At 37.7% G+C, this 15,220-nt stretch overlaps 1 protein-coding gene across 1 annotated transcript; it reads right to left on the minus strand.

Annotated features, from left to right (window-relative positions):
• Nucleotides 1-13,542: 13,542 nt before the first annotated feature.
• Nucleotides 13,543-14,148, minus strand: LOC110901710. The gene has a single exon (XM_022148509.1). It carries the CDS (start codon nucleotides 14,146-14,148, stop codon nucleotides 13,543-13,545), a length of 606 nt encoding a protein of 201 aa, XP_022004201.1.
• Nucleotides 14,149-15,220: the final 1,072 nt, after the last annotated feature.

Below are 15,220 nucleotides of genomic sequence, written 5' to 3' on the forward strand. Positions count from 1 at the left end.
GTTAGGGCTTTGGAGATGATTATTCAAACCGATCTTTCCTCGCGCATTCGTACAGCGCAGAAAGAAGCTCTCAAGGAAAGAAACCTTGCAGAAGAGTATCTCCGTGGGATGGAGAAGTTATTGGTACCAAACAAGGAAGGAACGTTATGTTTTGAGAAAAGGATTTGGGTTGCTTTGTTTGGAGGTTTGAGGAAAGTTATCTTCGATGAAGCTCACAAATCGCGGTACTCTATCCACCCTGGAGCAGATAAGATGTACCAAGATCTTAAGGATTATTATTGGTGGCCTAGGATGAAAGGCGATGTGGCTGTTTATGTGAGCAAATGCTTAACTTGCGCTAAGGTTAAAGCGGAATACCAGAAGCCTTCAGGACTTCTGCAACAACCAGAGATTCCCAAGTGGAAGTGGGAACAAATCTCCATGGATTTTATTACGAAATTGCCAAGAACGCCGAGAGGCCATGACACTATCTGGGTAATAGTGGATCGATTGACGAAATCAGCGCACTTCTTACCTATCCGAGAGAAGGATAATACAAGCAAATTGGCTGAAATTTACATGAGAGAGATTGTTACACGCCATGGAGTACCTCTCTCAATCATCTCCGATAGAGACGGAAGGTTCGTGTCAAGGATATGGCAATCCTTCCAAGAAGCTTTTGGCTCGAAGTTGAATATGAGCACCGCGTTTCACCCGCAGACCGACGGTCAAAGCGAGCGGACGATTCAGACGTTGGAGGATATGCTAAGAGCATGTGTTATGGATTTAGGCGGTAGCTGGGATAAGCATTTGCCTCTGGTTGAGTTTTCATACAACAACAGCTACCATACCAGTATTGGTGCCGCACCATTCGAAGCTTTATATGGGCGCAAATGCAGATCACCGCTCTGTTGGTCTGACGCCGGTGATAGACAGTTGGTTGGTCCTGATGTAGTCCAGGAAACCACTGATAAGATTGCACAGATACGAGATCGCATCAGTGCGGCTCGTGACCGGCAGAAAGCCTACGCGGATCGAAGCAGGAAACCTCTAGAGTTTGAGGTTGGTGATATGGTTTTGTTGAAGGTATCACCCTGGAAGGGTGTGGCACGCTTTGGGAAGCGTGGGAAGTTGAATCCGCGATATATTGGTCCGTTCAGAATTTTGGAAAGAATTGGGACCGTAGCATACAAGCTGGACTTACCTGCTGAGCTAAATGGAGTTCACGATACATTTCATGTATCCAACCTGAAGAGAAGTCCAACACAAGATACCGTTGCCATTCCTACCGACGAAATTCATGTTGACGACACGCTCCACTTCGTTGAAGAACCCGTTGAGGTCACGGATTGGAAAGTGAACAAGACCCGCCGGAGCAGTGTCAAGCTCGTCAAAGTTCGTTGGAATGCCCGCCATGGTCCTGAATTCACCTGGGAGCGTGAGGACCGAATGAAAGAGAAATACCCCCATCTATTTCCTAAGAACCCTGCTTCTACAAGCAGAACTTAAATTTCGGGACGAAATTTTTCTGACGGGGGGAGAATGTGACAACCCTCACTAAACCAGGTATCCGTATGATTTAATTAATAATTAATTGCTGCTTAATTACTATGCTTAACTGAAATTGTGAATGAACTGCTACTTGACTGTTGATACTTGTACATACCTGCATCATACTTTACATACCGTCACTACCTTATTTACATGCTGAACTCTAGTGACAAACATGATGCACAAAAGCACAGTAGCACTATGAACGGATAACCTATTGAACATGCTGACAAAGCCAGCATCAGGCAGGTACTGCCTCTAAGGCCTGTATGAGCCAGAAATATTTTACTACACCCATAGTGAGTGTAGGGATACAAGGGTTGTAGAACTGCATCTCTAGGAATAAGTTACGATGACTGGATGTGCCTAAAACATACACTGAGCACAAAACACAGCACTTTAATTAACATTTCAGCTTCTGGCTAACTAATAAAGTGCCAAAACATGAGGAAAATATTCCTGACACTTTGGGGAATAAGTTGTGTCACTAAAAATGATATTTACGACACTTAAAAGCTTTGTTAAGCGCTTTAACGGATTACTATCCAACCGAACAACCGGACTATACTCGGAACATAAAAATATTGACAGTAACATTATTGGTCTTTTTCTGAGCCAGTTAGGGTCCCTGAACACCCTAATACCCGCTTTAAAGCACAACACACCACTAACCAAGTTAATCCTTAAACTAACTTGGTTTAACCAAACTAATACCTAACTAACTTGTTGAAATCGAACTAGTACCCCACCCCCCATTGTAATCGGCCCAACTAGGAGGAGACAAGGCATATGATCCATTGGTTTAAGAACTTGAGTTTGTCTATAAATCACTTTAGTTGGCACACAAGATCATAACACACATTTCATCACAACCAACTCTCTCCTCTCTTGCCCTCCCTACTTTCGGCCGAACCCCCCTCTCCCCATCCATCCATTTTCGGCTCTTGATCTCCACATTCCAAGGTTATACAAGTGTTACGGGTCACGCATTAGGAGTCTTGGAGCAAACGGAAGACAAAGGACCTCTCTACCTAGCTTTTATCCACGCGTTTTTCGCATAGATTCTTCCCTAGCCTTGAGCTAGAGGTATAATACTTAAAACACTATCTCGAACTATTCTAAAGTGGTTAATAAGTTATGTAACGGTTAAAATGCGGAAACTTACCTTTTGAAGCATAAAAGTCTACTAAAAACATGAATATTGTTGGTTAATAGCACATAAATTGTGTAAAAGTTGTAGTAACTGAAATTTGTGGTTACTTAGACCCGATCTACGTTGTGGTAGCTCGGATCACCATTTAACCCGGTTTGGTTAAGATCATGGATCTTGACATAAGCTTGTTTTGAATGAGACAAGGGTTAAAAGGTGAAACTCTACCACACGAGAAACATGAACTTGTGTAAAAGTATTTCTACTTGTAAAATAGTGTTTGAAACTAGCGGATCTACGTATCTGCAAGTGGTATTTTCAAAGGACCGAGTGTCAAAGAAATCATGTTTTCTAAAAATAGAACTTACATTAACAAGCATGATTTTTATAAACCACAAGTGTGTAAACACTTGTGAAATGAAAAGTTTCGACAAAATAACAATCTTTGAAAAAGATGACGGGAAGTTGTAAAGACGGATTTACTTTAAAAACGAGGTTTTTACGAGATCAAATTACTTTATATAAAGATCCACAAAATATAATGGGATTTACACTATAGTTTCGGAAAAACTACAAGTTCATGTAATTATGCGATTTACATACTTGTCGACTAGTTTGATGTGTCGGGAATTGTTTGATTGAATAAAGAAGTTATTGAAATTGATTTTGTAAAAGAAAATGATACGCTTGAAAGCGTGGCCACCTCCAGTTACAGAGGGAACTCTGGCGAAATTTTTCTAAAAACCTAACACTTAGAAATATTTTCACTATAAGTGTTAGAAATATCTTTTCGATATGTTTTCAAAATATACTTCGCCACGAATTTATTTACAAATATTCGGAGGTGGGATTTTCACAAAATTAAACGTGAAAAATATATGTTTAGTAAATATATTTTCACCACACTGTTTATGATTATTTTGTGAAAATACACAAATATTATTTTTAGAGTAAAAATATTATTTACGAATGTTAATGGATCCAAAATAATACGAACGCCTCTACGATAATTATATAAGTTACACTGGTAATATTTATTACCACTCGAATGATAAAACGTAACTTACGCATTTTATAGAAATATTTAAGAACGCGTATTTTATCAACGTATTATTTTTGGGAAAAATTATGTGAAAAGAAAATATAATATTTTTGAGAAAAATATTTATATTTTGGAGTTAGAAATAAAATATATTAAGTGAGACTTAATGATATAATTTGAACGCACATGTATTAAATCCCCCATCCTTGGGAAGGAGATTAACTACCAAGTATATACGAAAAGTAAAGACGGAATAGTTGTCTAACTATTTCCCAAAAATTTAAACTATAAAGCTAAGGCACGGCCGTCCGTCTAATAGAATTAGCACATGTAGGTCGTTGCACAGCTGCCTGAATTGGAGTACTTGGTAGAGACGCACCGACTGTGAGTTCATGTCCCCCTTTTCTCTTAACTGTTTTCAGTTTTCTAAACTGCGGGGGTGAAATACATGTTACTATGATTACGAGTACTTTTTACATGGTATGATTAGCGTAATGAGGGTTACTACTTAGATCATGTGAGTGGGTAGGCGGGAACTGGAGGCCATTAATCCTCATTGTAGGACCGAGGGACGTAAGCGGTAGATCTATCTGGGTGTAGCGAGCCCAACCCCAGGTCCAGCATAACGGACCTCGGGGTGACTTTGTGCCCTGACACAAAATCGCAAGGGTTGAGTCTTCCTACTTGCACTTCACACGTATCAATGGCCATGCAAACCATTGGTGATCTCTTTTTCCTTATTTGCTACATACCAGGGTTTTGATAAATACAAAGGTTTATTTACTCACTTACACATGAACTCGCTCAACATTATTGTTGATTTTTCAACTTACATGTATTTCAGGGAACTAAAAGATCTGGCACGGTATGGCACGTTTTCCCGCTGCACTATTTCCGAGGTCATCCGGGGTTTGGGGAATGTGACTCTTTCCTGGACAAGTCACAGTCCTTAAACCATGTCTATGTTAGGTTTAAGTTTGTAATGTTTGTTAAACAAGGTTATGGTTGATAGGGTGTTTTCCCGTTAAGACAATGGTATTGTATTTGGTTTTCAAAACCTAATGGATGATCTTGCATGTTTTTAATTCATATAGCTTTGTTATGATTAAGCTATGGTATTAAGAAGTCACACCAAATTAACCACGCTTCCGCAAAGCCAGGGTGTGACAGAATTCAGAATCCAAGTCAGACAACTGAATTACACTTTTCCTATTGAGTTTCATGAATTTTATTATCATTTGGTTTTGCAAAAGTTCCATCTATAAAATCAATTTTAATCTTAACTCTAAAAGCCAAAGTCATAGCATTAGCCCAAACCATGTAATTCTCAGTTCCTTTTAATTTCACACTTATAATAATTAGATTTGTGAAATCACTAGCTTGTAAGTATAACGGATTATTAGGTTCCAATTTACTAATTAAGGTTTCACCAAACAAATTCAAGATATCAGCCATTATACCAACACAAGAAAGAACAAATAATCACAAATAACAAAGACCAAATATGATCATCTCACTGCAAATCACACAACCAGAACAACAGTCCTACACTGCAAAACTATGTCGGGGATCAGATAGTAGGTTCGTCACTCAATGATGCCTACCCAGGCCTTTGCACAGAAGTTGTATACTAACTCAACTAAGAATCAAGGGCAAGTAAAGTAAAACAACAACACAAAGTAACACAACACAAATATCACAAAATAAATGCAACAAAGTGAACCCTCTCTGTGTCCCAAAACAAAGACCGGCCCGACTAGTCCGGCAACAACAATGCCTAAATGTAATGATTTAAAACATAAAGTAAATCAAGGAACAATCTCACCAAGAAAGCAAACCCAAGTTATGGTTTCTCCAAATCTGGTTAGGATTTTATAATCTTCGAGGATTGAACCCTAACCAGAGTAGCAGCTCCAAGATATCCTTTCCAAAATTTAGAGTTGTCAAGATCGACAACCACTTCCACCAGATCTGAAGTCGGCAAATGTGTTGTCTACCAAGACTTTAGATCTATCTCCTTCAACTGTACAACAACACACAGATCATGTAATATCGGCACGTATCTTACGTAATAAGCCAAGAGGATCAACAAACCCCAATATTATGAAACCCTAACACTGAGAATCACAATCAGTAACAAACAATGAAAGCAATCAACCCAAAGAGCATTGATGGCTCTGATACCATGTCAAAAACACATGGATCTAAACTAAACACTTTATTAACCACAAAAGAACTCAATTAATAATGAAACAACTGAACAAGAAATCAAAATCTCTCAAACTCTCCTAATAAGCAAATCATCAACTCTCTAGATGATAGATCTGATATGAACAAGATCTCAATACAAAATCTTACACAGACACAACGTACTACTAGAAACCCTAAGAGAGAGAAACATAGAGAGCTCAGTAATATCTGTAACAGTGCATCAGACTCATCTGTGAGATGAGCTCTCCTGAATAGCCATCCAAGATCCACTACGCTTGACCCGATTCGATCTCATCAACTCCAGCTTTAAGGTCCTCTTCTATCCAATTACCCCATTCCTGCCTTAGAAGCCCATTCCAGCTTTAGAAGCCCAACTCCTCACAAGTCAAGATCGGTCTACATAATAACAATAATAAAAGTGTGTAAGTATATTAACATAAAATGTATAAAAATGTACATTATTGTGCATTTTCACCTGATTTGCACAAAAAAAAATAAAGGAAAATATAATGAAAGATATTTTTTTTTGAAATGTATACTTTATACACAAAGCACAACCACAAATAGGCTGCCTAAACAGAACAAAGAAAGAACTTACGTAAGAGAAAACTTACACCACTTATCCTGTGACAACTGTGTTCTATAATCGTTGTACAATGTAAAACAATGTTGGTTATCAATAAAACAATGTGCTTTGGTGTTACTATATGTGTTTTCGTGTTATTATGTGTGTATTTATGTTTGGTGATTTTACAATTTAATTCAATTCCAATTTCAAGCTTTAAATCGCTTTCTGGAAGGTTATACGCAAACTGGTGCGTAAACGCAGTCAGTATAATGCGACAAACACTCCGGAATAGTGACATAGTCATAACATACCTTAAATAACCTCCACATAACTTAGAAATAAGTTTTGGATGGTTTGGTGTGTTGAAATCAAGTTTGTTCGATCGCAGGGACTATTTGTGTCAAACTGCAAAACTATATCGATTTGTATAGTAACGAACATTCCGGAACTTGATCATAAGTTAAACATACCTTAAATAACCTTTACATAGCTTAGAAATAGGCGTTGAGGGGTACGGTATGCTAAAATAAACTTTATTGATCAATAGGGACTAAAAGCGTCAAAAAGTGCACAAGTTTGCATTTTCGCGCATATTTTACGTTCTGAATACATCCGGACATCCAAAAATTCATGTAATCATTAAAATATTATGTTTTAGTGATTGGCTTGATAAAAATCCATTCGTCGCTTGATTTGGACCGTTTTTGCGTTGGTTACGACTTCCGTCGTAATTTACCGAACAACGCAACCGTACGACCAAACGAGCCGACATCTGGGATATTTTTTAGCACATTTCAAGTTCCCAATACTTTAACTTCATTTTAGAGCCTTAAGATGGGGTTAACAGGGCTTAAACGTGTCAAAAATGCATGAAAATCAAGTTTGGGGCTTTAGGGGCCTGTTCCGCCAAATTTCAATTTTGCTGACCTGCAGGGTCCTTACGGACCGTATGGGCCTCCTCTTGCAGTCCGTAAGCAGGTGCCAGACCAGCAGAATGCAGAAACATTGAACCTAGTCCATTCCACTTGTTCCCATGGTTTATACCCCCTCAATTTCATTCTATGGGCTGGTATTTAGATGCCCCTTGTATTTGTAAACCATGTGCCCACATGGATGGTTGAGATTGAAGCTCGATTTTCCATAAACGATCTAAACTATTCAAGGAAATCTATAAATACCCACCCTCATTTCCTCCCAAAGCACAAATGATCTGATTTTGGCCCTCTAAGTTGGAGTGAACACTTTATACCTGAGGGTAAATCGGATCATAGCTTGCGAGGACCTTTTGTAAGTATTCTTTCGTTCTTTTCATTCGTTTTTATCGTTAAAGTCAAACTGTGTTTGACTTTCTGCATTGACCAGTTTATGGTCAATGCGAAGTTCGTTTGAACTTCATAACGTGAGCGTAATCACGATGGTTATAGTCCCTAGTGACTATACCTACTGATTACCACGTTATCTAGGCTTAGTAACGAGTCGTACATTCGGCCAAAATGCGTATTCTCGCGTATTTTGTAACCAAACTATTCTAGGGTATCAAAATCGTTTGTTTTGATATCAAACCTGTTTTCTAACTTAACTAAACATGTTCTAGCATGTTTAGCTCATCACTTTTTAGATTAGTGCTTGTGTAGACTCGTAAGTCAAGCGGACTATGTGACATCTGTGCTTGTAATCATTGTAAACAGTTCAGTTATCAATGAAATAAAGTTATTTGATCCCAATGTTTGTTTGTTTATGTTTGATGTTTTTCATGTTTTGACTTTTATTCAATTTCAAACTCTATATCGCTTTCTGGAGAATTGTACGCAAACTGGTGCGTAAACGCAATCAGTTTAATGTGACAAATACTCTGGAACATCAATTTATGCTTAACATACGTTAAATAACCTTTACATAACTTAGAAATAAGTTTTTGAAGGCTTTGGTATGGCAAAATCAAGTTAATTCGCTTACAGGGACTAAAATTGACAAACTGCGAAAGTATGCCGATTTGAACTGTAACAAACATTCCGGAACATAATCATAAGTTAAACACACCCTAAATATCCTTTACATAGCTTAGAAATAGGCTTTGAGGGGTTCAGAGTGCTAAAATAATCTTTATGCTCATTCAGGGACTAAAAGCGTCAAAAAGTGCATAAGTTTGCATTTTCGCGCATAACTTACGTTCTGAATACATCCGGACATCCAAAAATTTATGCAAGCATTAAAATATTTTATTTTATTGTTTGGCATGAGAAAAATCCATTCGTCGCGCAATTTGGATCGTTTTTCGCGCTTATGCGCATTTCGTCGTAATTAAGCAAACATCGCGTTCATACGACTAAACGAACCGACATCCGGCATGTTTTTGAGCATGTTTCATATCCCCAATGTTTAGGTATCATTTTAGGACCTTAAAGTTGGCTTGACGGGCCTTAAACATGTCGGAAATAGCCTTAAAAGCATGCAGGGACTGAAACTGTCATTTGTAAAACTTGTTGCTGAACTGTGACACTCAGGCGGGGTTCGTAACCCTTGTCTGTTCCTTACGCGGGCCGCGAGGCCTCCCCAGACCTGCAAAACCAGTTTACCCAGCTGTTACACTCACAAAAACCCATTGCAAATGGTATTTCTTAAACTATGGACTGATACTAGGGGCTCTAATGGTTTTCCAAAACAAGGGGCACACATGGACGGTTGAGATCGAAGCACGTTTTTCAATAAACAATCTTAACGGTTCTAGGAAAACTATAAATACCCCCACCTTTTTCACCCCCAACTCACTGAATTCTGAGATTTTCTCTAAGTTGGAGTGGTCATCACTTCATACCTGAGAAATACTTGGAAATTCAATCTTGCGGGGACCTTCTGTAAGTATTCTTTCGCGTTTTTCATTCGTTTTAGCGTTAAAGTCAAACTGCGTTTGACTTTTTGCATTGACCAGTTTATGGTCAACGCGAAGTTCGTTTGAACTTCATAACGTGAGCGTAATCACGATGGTTATAGTCCCTAGTGACAATACCTACTGATTACCACGTTATCTAGGCTCAGTGACGAGTCGTAGTTTTCTCGCGTGTTTTGTAACCAAACTACTCTAGGGTATTAAAACCGTTTGTTTTAATACCAAACCTGTTTTCTAACCTTACTAAACATGTTCTAGCATGTTTAGCTCGTCGCTTTTAGAATTGTGCTTGTTTAGGGTCGTAAAGGTAAGCGATCTAAACAATCGCTTATGCTTTCGAACCCGGCCCATTTGGTCAATCATTAGGATCCGACCAAACACGTTAGGTGACCATAGTTGTATAGGGAATAACCTTCCGAGGTTATACCTTATGGTCACGTCGTTTAAGTAGTTGTATGATAAGTAGTTCTTATGCCTTAGGTAAATTACCAAAATACCCTTTTGCGCTAAAATTCATTTTAAGCCTATGTAACATAATTTTTGGTATCTAAACTCATTTAACAACAATATTAAACATGTTGACGCATATCTTACTTGTCATAGGGCTAGTTAGGCGTTCCAAACGCGTTTTACGCGAACGACGCGTTAAAGTAGCATAAGCTACCTAAACGGGTCGTAACGGGTCAAAAGCACTTAGGATTGGTTTCGTTTTAGTATATAGGCTTTGTTAAACCATATTACATAAGTTCCCACACTTATTTGGTTTACAAACCCTCGTACTACCCGATCCTCCGATTAGGTCTGTTTATTAATGTAGATACCTATATTAGGTGTCGTTTGAATCCGTGATCTTCTAGCTTGCTTGGTGGATACCTAAAGTCTATTGAGCAATCTCAAGTGAGTACATAGTCCCCTCTTTTACTGTTTTTTTCAAACATTTTGGGGTGAAACACATGTGCATACTTGTTACTTTCATGTTATTATATCATATACTTGCTATGTTCATTAGTACACTATTAGTACATGATTTCATTATGTTTTGCGACGTGTGTTTACTTGACATGCTAGCACATTGTTTTACATTACATTTCTTTTGCTATGTATGTTCATTTAACATGCTAGCACATTGATTTACATGACTTTTCTGCTTTGTATGTTTACTTAGCATACTTAGTACATTGTTTTCACATAACTTGTTTACATTTGGTATAACATTTGGTTTGTTTAACAGTTCTTTATTACATTCATTAACACCGATCATGCCGCTCGGTAGTAAGTAGTGGTACCATAGGACTTGACAAATCCCGTTCCTGACATCCTAGGTTTGTTTGGGTGTAAGGAATGACTGAATCCGAAAACATTTTACTTTGATAACCTTTACTCTAAGGTTATCCTGCTATCTCAAGGTTTGGATGTATGCGTTAACTTACCACATAAGTGTTTGTATCAATAAAACATGCATTTATTTTACAAAACATAACTTTTGATTTATTTCAAATACTTGTTCTGTTCATTTTTTACTTATGGTTTAAGTAGTCTCATTTTTACTTACCATACATAACTTTTGTTTACACATTACATGACTTACACCTAACTTGGGTTATAATGTGACATTTGACTATTAGTTCGAACATGAACGATTACATTGTTGGTTGGTTTGGGCGACTTAGATAACGAGGCGTGTTTAATATGATACAAGCATGGTGGATACGCCGCTGGTACTTCCTATATATAAGTGCTTGTATGATATTACATATCGTAGCGTTATTTAAGCCATTCAGTTTAAACATGTTACTTTTACAACACATTTTCACTTAAACATTGTTTTACAAATAACTTGGTTTATACAAACTCTTTTTACTTGGTTACTCTTTTAACCATACGTTTTTCTTTTACATATACTTATCATCTGATTTTGCTATCGTTTTTCAAATAATTTATAAAAGAAAAACACTCAACAAGGTTCATGACTGATTTTTATTAAACATTTTCTTTAAACTCAAGTCATGAATCCTATTTTCACAAAACCTATGTATCTCACATGCATTTTTATGCTGACGTACCTATTTTCACATGTGTTTTCAGGTGCTGTTGCTTAGGATGATCATGACATACTAGGGAGGACCTGTGCCTTAGAGACTTAAAATGAAGATAGACTTAGTTTAATATTGTGATGTACTTTTGTTTCTTTTTATTTTAAGACAATGTGACTTGTTGGTTCTTGTTTTGAAACAATGTATTCCACCCTTGGGTGATGAATAAGATATTATCTTAATTACCATGGTTGTGGAACAATAATTCTGTTACAACACTCCCCGACGTTTCCGCCACGATTTGATGTTTTACGTGGTCGGGGTGTGACAGACTAAACACCCGCTTAGACTTTTGAACACGACCCGTTTGGTCGATCATTAGGATCCGACCAAACATGTTTAGTGACCATAGTTGCATAGGGAATAACCTTCCGAGGTTATACCTTATGGTCACTTAGGTTTAATTAGTCGCATGATAGGAAGTTTATATGCCTTTGGTAAATGACCAAAATACCCTTTTCTTACATAATTGGTAAATAAGCATATGTAACATAATTAACCATGTTAAGGCATATTTTACTTGCCATAGTACTAGTTAGACGTCTCAAACGCGCATTTGCGCGCACGACGCGTTAAAGTAGCGTAAGCTACCTTAATGGGTCGCAATGGGTCGAAAGCACTAAGGTTAGGTTTCAATTTAGGATGTAGGCTTTGTTAAACCATGTCACATGAGTTCCAACACTCATTTGGTTTACAAGACCTCATTCTATCCGATCGTCCGATTTAGGTGTCTATTGTTTGACTAGTGGTTCGACTACTAGGTGCTGCTTGATTTCTCTGGTTTGCTTGAGTTGTTGGAGTTCTATTGATTGAGGATACTTTGCACTTCATGTGAGTACATAGTTCCCTTATTTTAATGTTTTCAATTGTTTTGGGGTGATTCATGTGTACAAATGATTTTCAAGGTTTAAACGATGGTTTTTCAAAAACAATTAAGATGGTTTATACAAAACTAATAACGATTTCAATAAAGTGAACAAACTTGTTGGTTGTAGTTACATAACAAATGACATTCATTAGCATTGATCAAGCCGACCAGTATTAGGTTATGGTACCATAGGATCTGACGAAACCCGTTATTTTACTGCACCCATGGTTATGTATGGGGGTTGTGGGTAATGACTGAATATGATGTTAGTTAATTTACCCTTTGGTGGTTTGTTAACATGAGAAGCGAGATAGTCGAGTCACAAAGGTTTGAATGTTATTAGCGAGACAACCATATATAGTTTTCACAATTAAAACAAGGATGATTTAAACGATTTAAGCGAGTTAACGATTTTGAACAAGATAAACAACTTGGATTAACGATTGGTTTTTGGTTAGTGTTTAGATAACGGGACAGGTGTAATGTGATGAAGGCATGGTAGATACGTCGCTGGTACTTCTTATATATAAGTGTTTTCATCATCTTACATACTGTGGCGTTATTTAGTTGTTCACTTGGGTAAACGATTCTGAATCGATGTCACACAAACGATGTTTTCTAAAAGATATAAATCATACGAGTTTTAAACGATTTTTTACAAGATGTTTTACAAATTGGTTTACTAAAACAAATGTTTTTGGGGTTAAGAACCATGGCTATGAGATTTTATAAACTATAACCATCTTGTTTTGAGTTGGTTAATTATGTTGCAATACACTTTTCCAAACGAGGTTTGTATTTTTTACTCTTGTAGTCTAATAAAGTACTGCAACATACAAACGAGCCATGATTCCGATACTCTTATAAAACCTATGTACTCGCCAGCATTTCTTTGTTGACTTTGTTTTTACATATGTTTCAGGTGTTGTCGCTTGATGTGATTTCTAGGATGCATGCGTCACATAGGATCTAGACAAGGCCTTAATGACATAATAACAATGATAGTCGAGATGTAATTTGGTTGTTATGTGTTAAGACAATGTTATTGTTTAATATTATCAATAAAACGAAACCCTTTTGTATCCATGGTTATGAAACAATAGCTTCTGTTACAACACTCCCCGGCGTTTCCGCCACGCTTTGTTGTTTTACGTGGTCGGGGTGTGACATATCCCATGAGACCCCAATCTTTTTTATTCTATGTTTATACCACAAAAACCATTTGATTTAATATCTTGAATGAGATCGTCGATTTTCACTTCCACGTTAGCGAATCTCTTGTTGTTACGAGCCTTCCATAAACACCAAGATGCCACGATGATGATACCTTTCAACGCTATGCCATCCTTTAAATTCAACCCCACATGGTTATGCACTTCCACAAGATCCTTGATTGAGAAAAGAAATAAAGGGCCAATTTTACACCAAGCACTTATAGCACTCCAAGCAGCAGCAACAACAACATAACAAGAACAAAATAAATGCTCTGCAGCTTTGTCCCCATTGTTACATAAAACGCATCCCATATCTCCGTTATAATAGTTTCTAGCCCAGAGCGCATCAACCGTAGGGACTTTATTTTGAACCACATGCCACATAAAAATATTACACTTCTTTGGGACCCACTTACTCCATTCAAAAACATATCTGCTGCTGTAATCAATACCACTGCCCAAAAACCGCTTAACGACCCCAACCGAGAACTCAGAATCTTCGCCTCCTACCCAGGACCATTTATCTGACTTATCCGATAGAGTCACATTAGAAAGAATACCTGAACAACATCTTAATTCCGACATTTCCACATCATAAGTCAAATCCCGACTCCATTTCCAACAACCCGAGAAAGATCCCACTACATCGTTAAAAGTTGACTTTGAAGGACTAAAGTTGATAAACAGTGAAAAGATGTATGCGGAGGGACTAAAGTGTCAACATGCTAAACTTATGCCTCTGGATGACTTTATATGATGTTCGTATTCTCAAATGAGTCAAACATTGGACGTAAGAAGCCGCTTTTGAAAAAAAATGAAAGTTAGGGTAACAAAAGGGTTAAAAGTGTCAACATGTTAATTCTTACCTCTGGGTGACCTTTTAAAGAACCCGGGGCTTCGTAATGTTCAATTATACTTCTGAGAATGCTTGATATTAATTATGAAGGGTTTTGACACCATTACATGATAACATATGCAATTACACGATAACATACGCAAGATTTAAAGAATAGGGGTTAAAAGCATCATTTATAGAAACTAGCACTCTTGGGTGATCCTTTATCGAAACCGAAGCTTATCAAAGTTTTTTACGACTTCTAAGATCATCTAAAACTAACTTTGGGGACCAATAATGCTAAAAATGAAAGATGTAAGAAGTTATGAAGGACCAGGGACTAAAATTGTCAAGTTTGGAAAGCTGGTAGAACTGGTCGAAGGGAGAGTCGCGGGTCGCGACCCTGACTCCCTTGTCTCTCCCTGGTAGTGAGCCAGTGCCCAGATGTGAAAAAAAGACACCTGCATGTTTTTTCAGCCTTGTTCCCCAATCAAACCACCATGCAGCCTGAATTCGATACAAGGAGCCTGTAGATGGCTTTTAAAAACCTCTAGGACACTTGTGATGATCAGGGGAAGCCTCAACACACCTAGCTTTATCTTGGAACCTCTTTATTTAGTATAAATAGGTGCCATACTTCTCCATTTGAACTTGCACCTCTCAAAAATCACTTCTCTTCTCATTCTTAGAGGTTCCTGATAAAAAAGGAAGCTCCCCTTAGTCTAATCTTCGAGCTAGGACCTGTTGTAAGTGTCCTTAGCCTCTCTTGTTCGGTTTTTATGCATTTAAAAGCCGAAAGTCAAAGTTGCCACTAAACGGCTT

Source organism: Helianthus annuus, chromosome 13 (genome assembly GCF_002127325.2).
Source record: "Helianthus annuus cultivar XRQ/B chromosome 13, HanXRQr2.0-SUNRISE, whole genome shotgun sequence".
NCBI lineage: Eukaryota > Viridiplantae > Streptophyta > Magnoliopsida > Asterales > Asteraceae > Helianthus > Helianthus annuus.

Excerpts from the sequence above, each read along its gene's own strand:
- LOC110901710 (XM_022148509.1), bottom strand. The coding sequence starts at position 14,148 with ATGTCGGAATTAAGATGTTGTTCAGGTATTCTTTCTAATGTGACTCTA.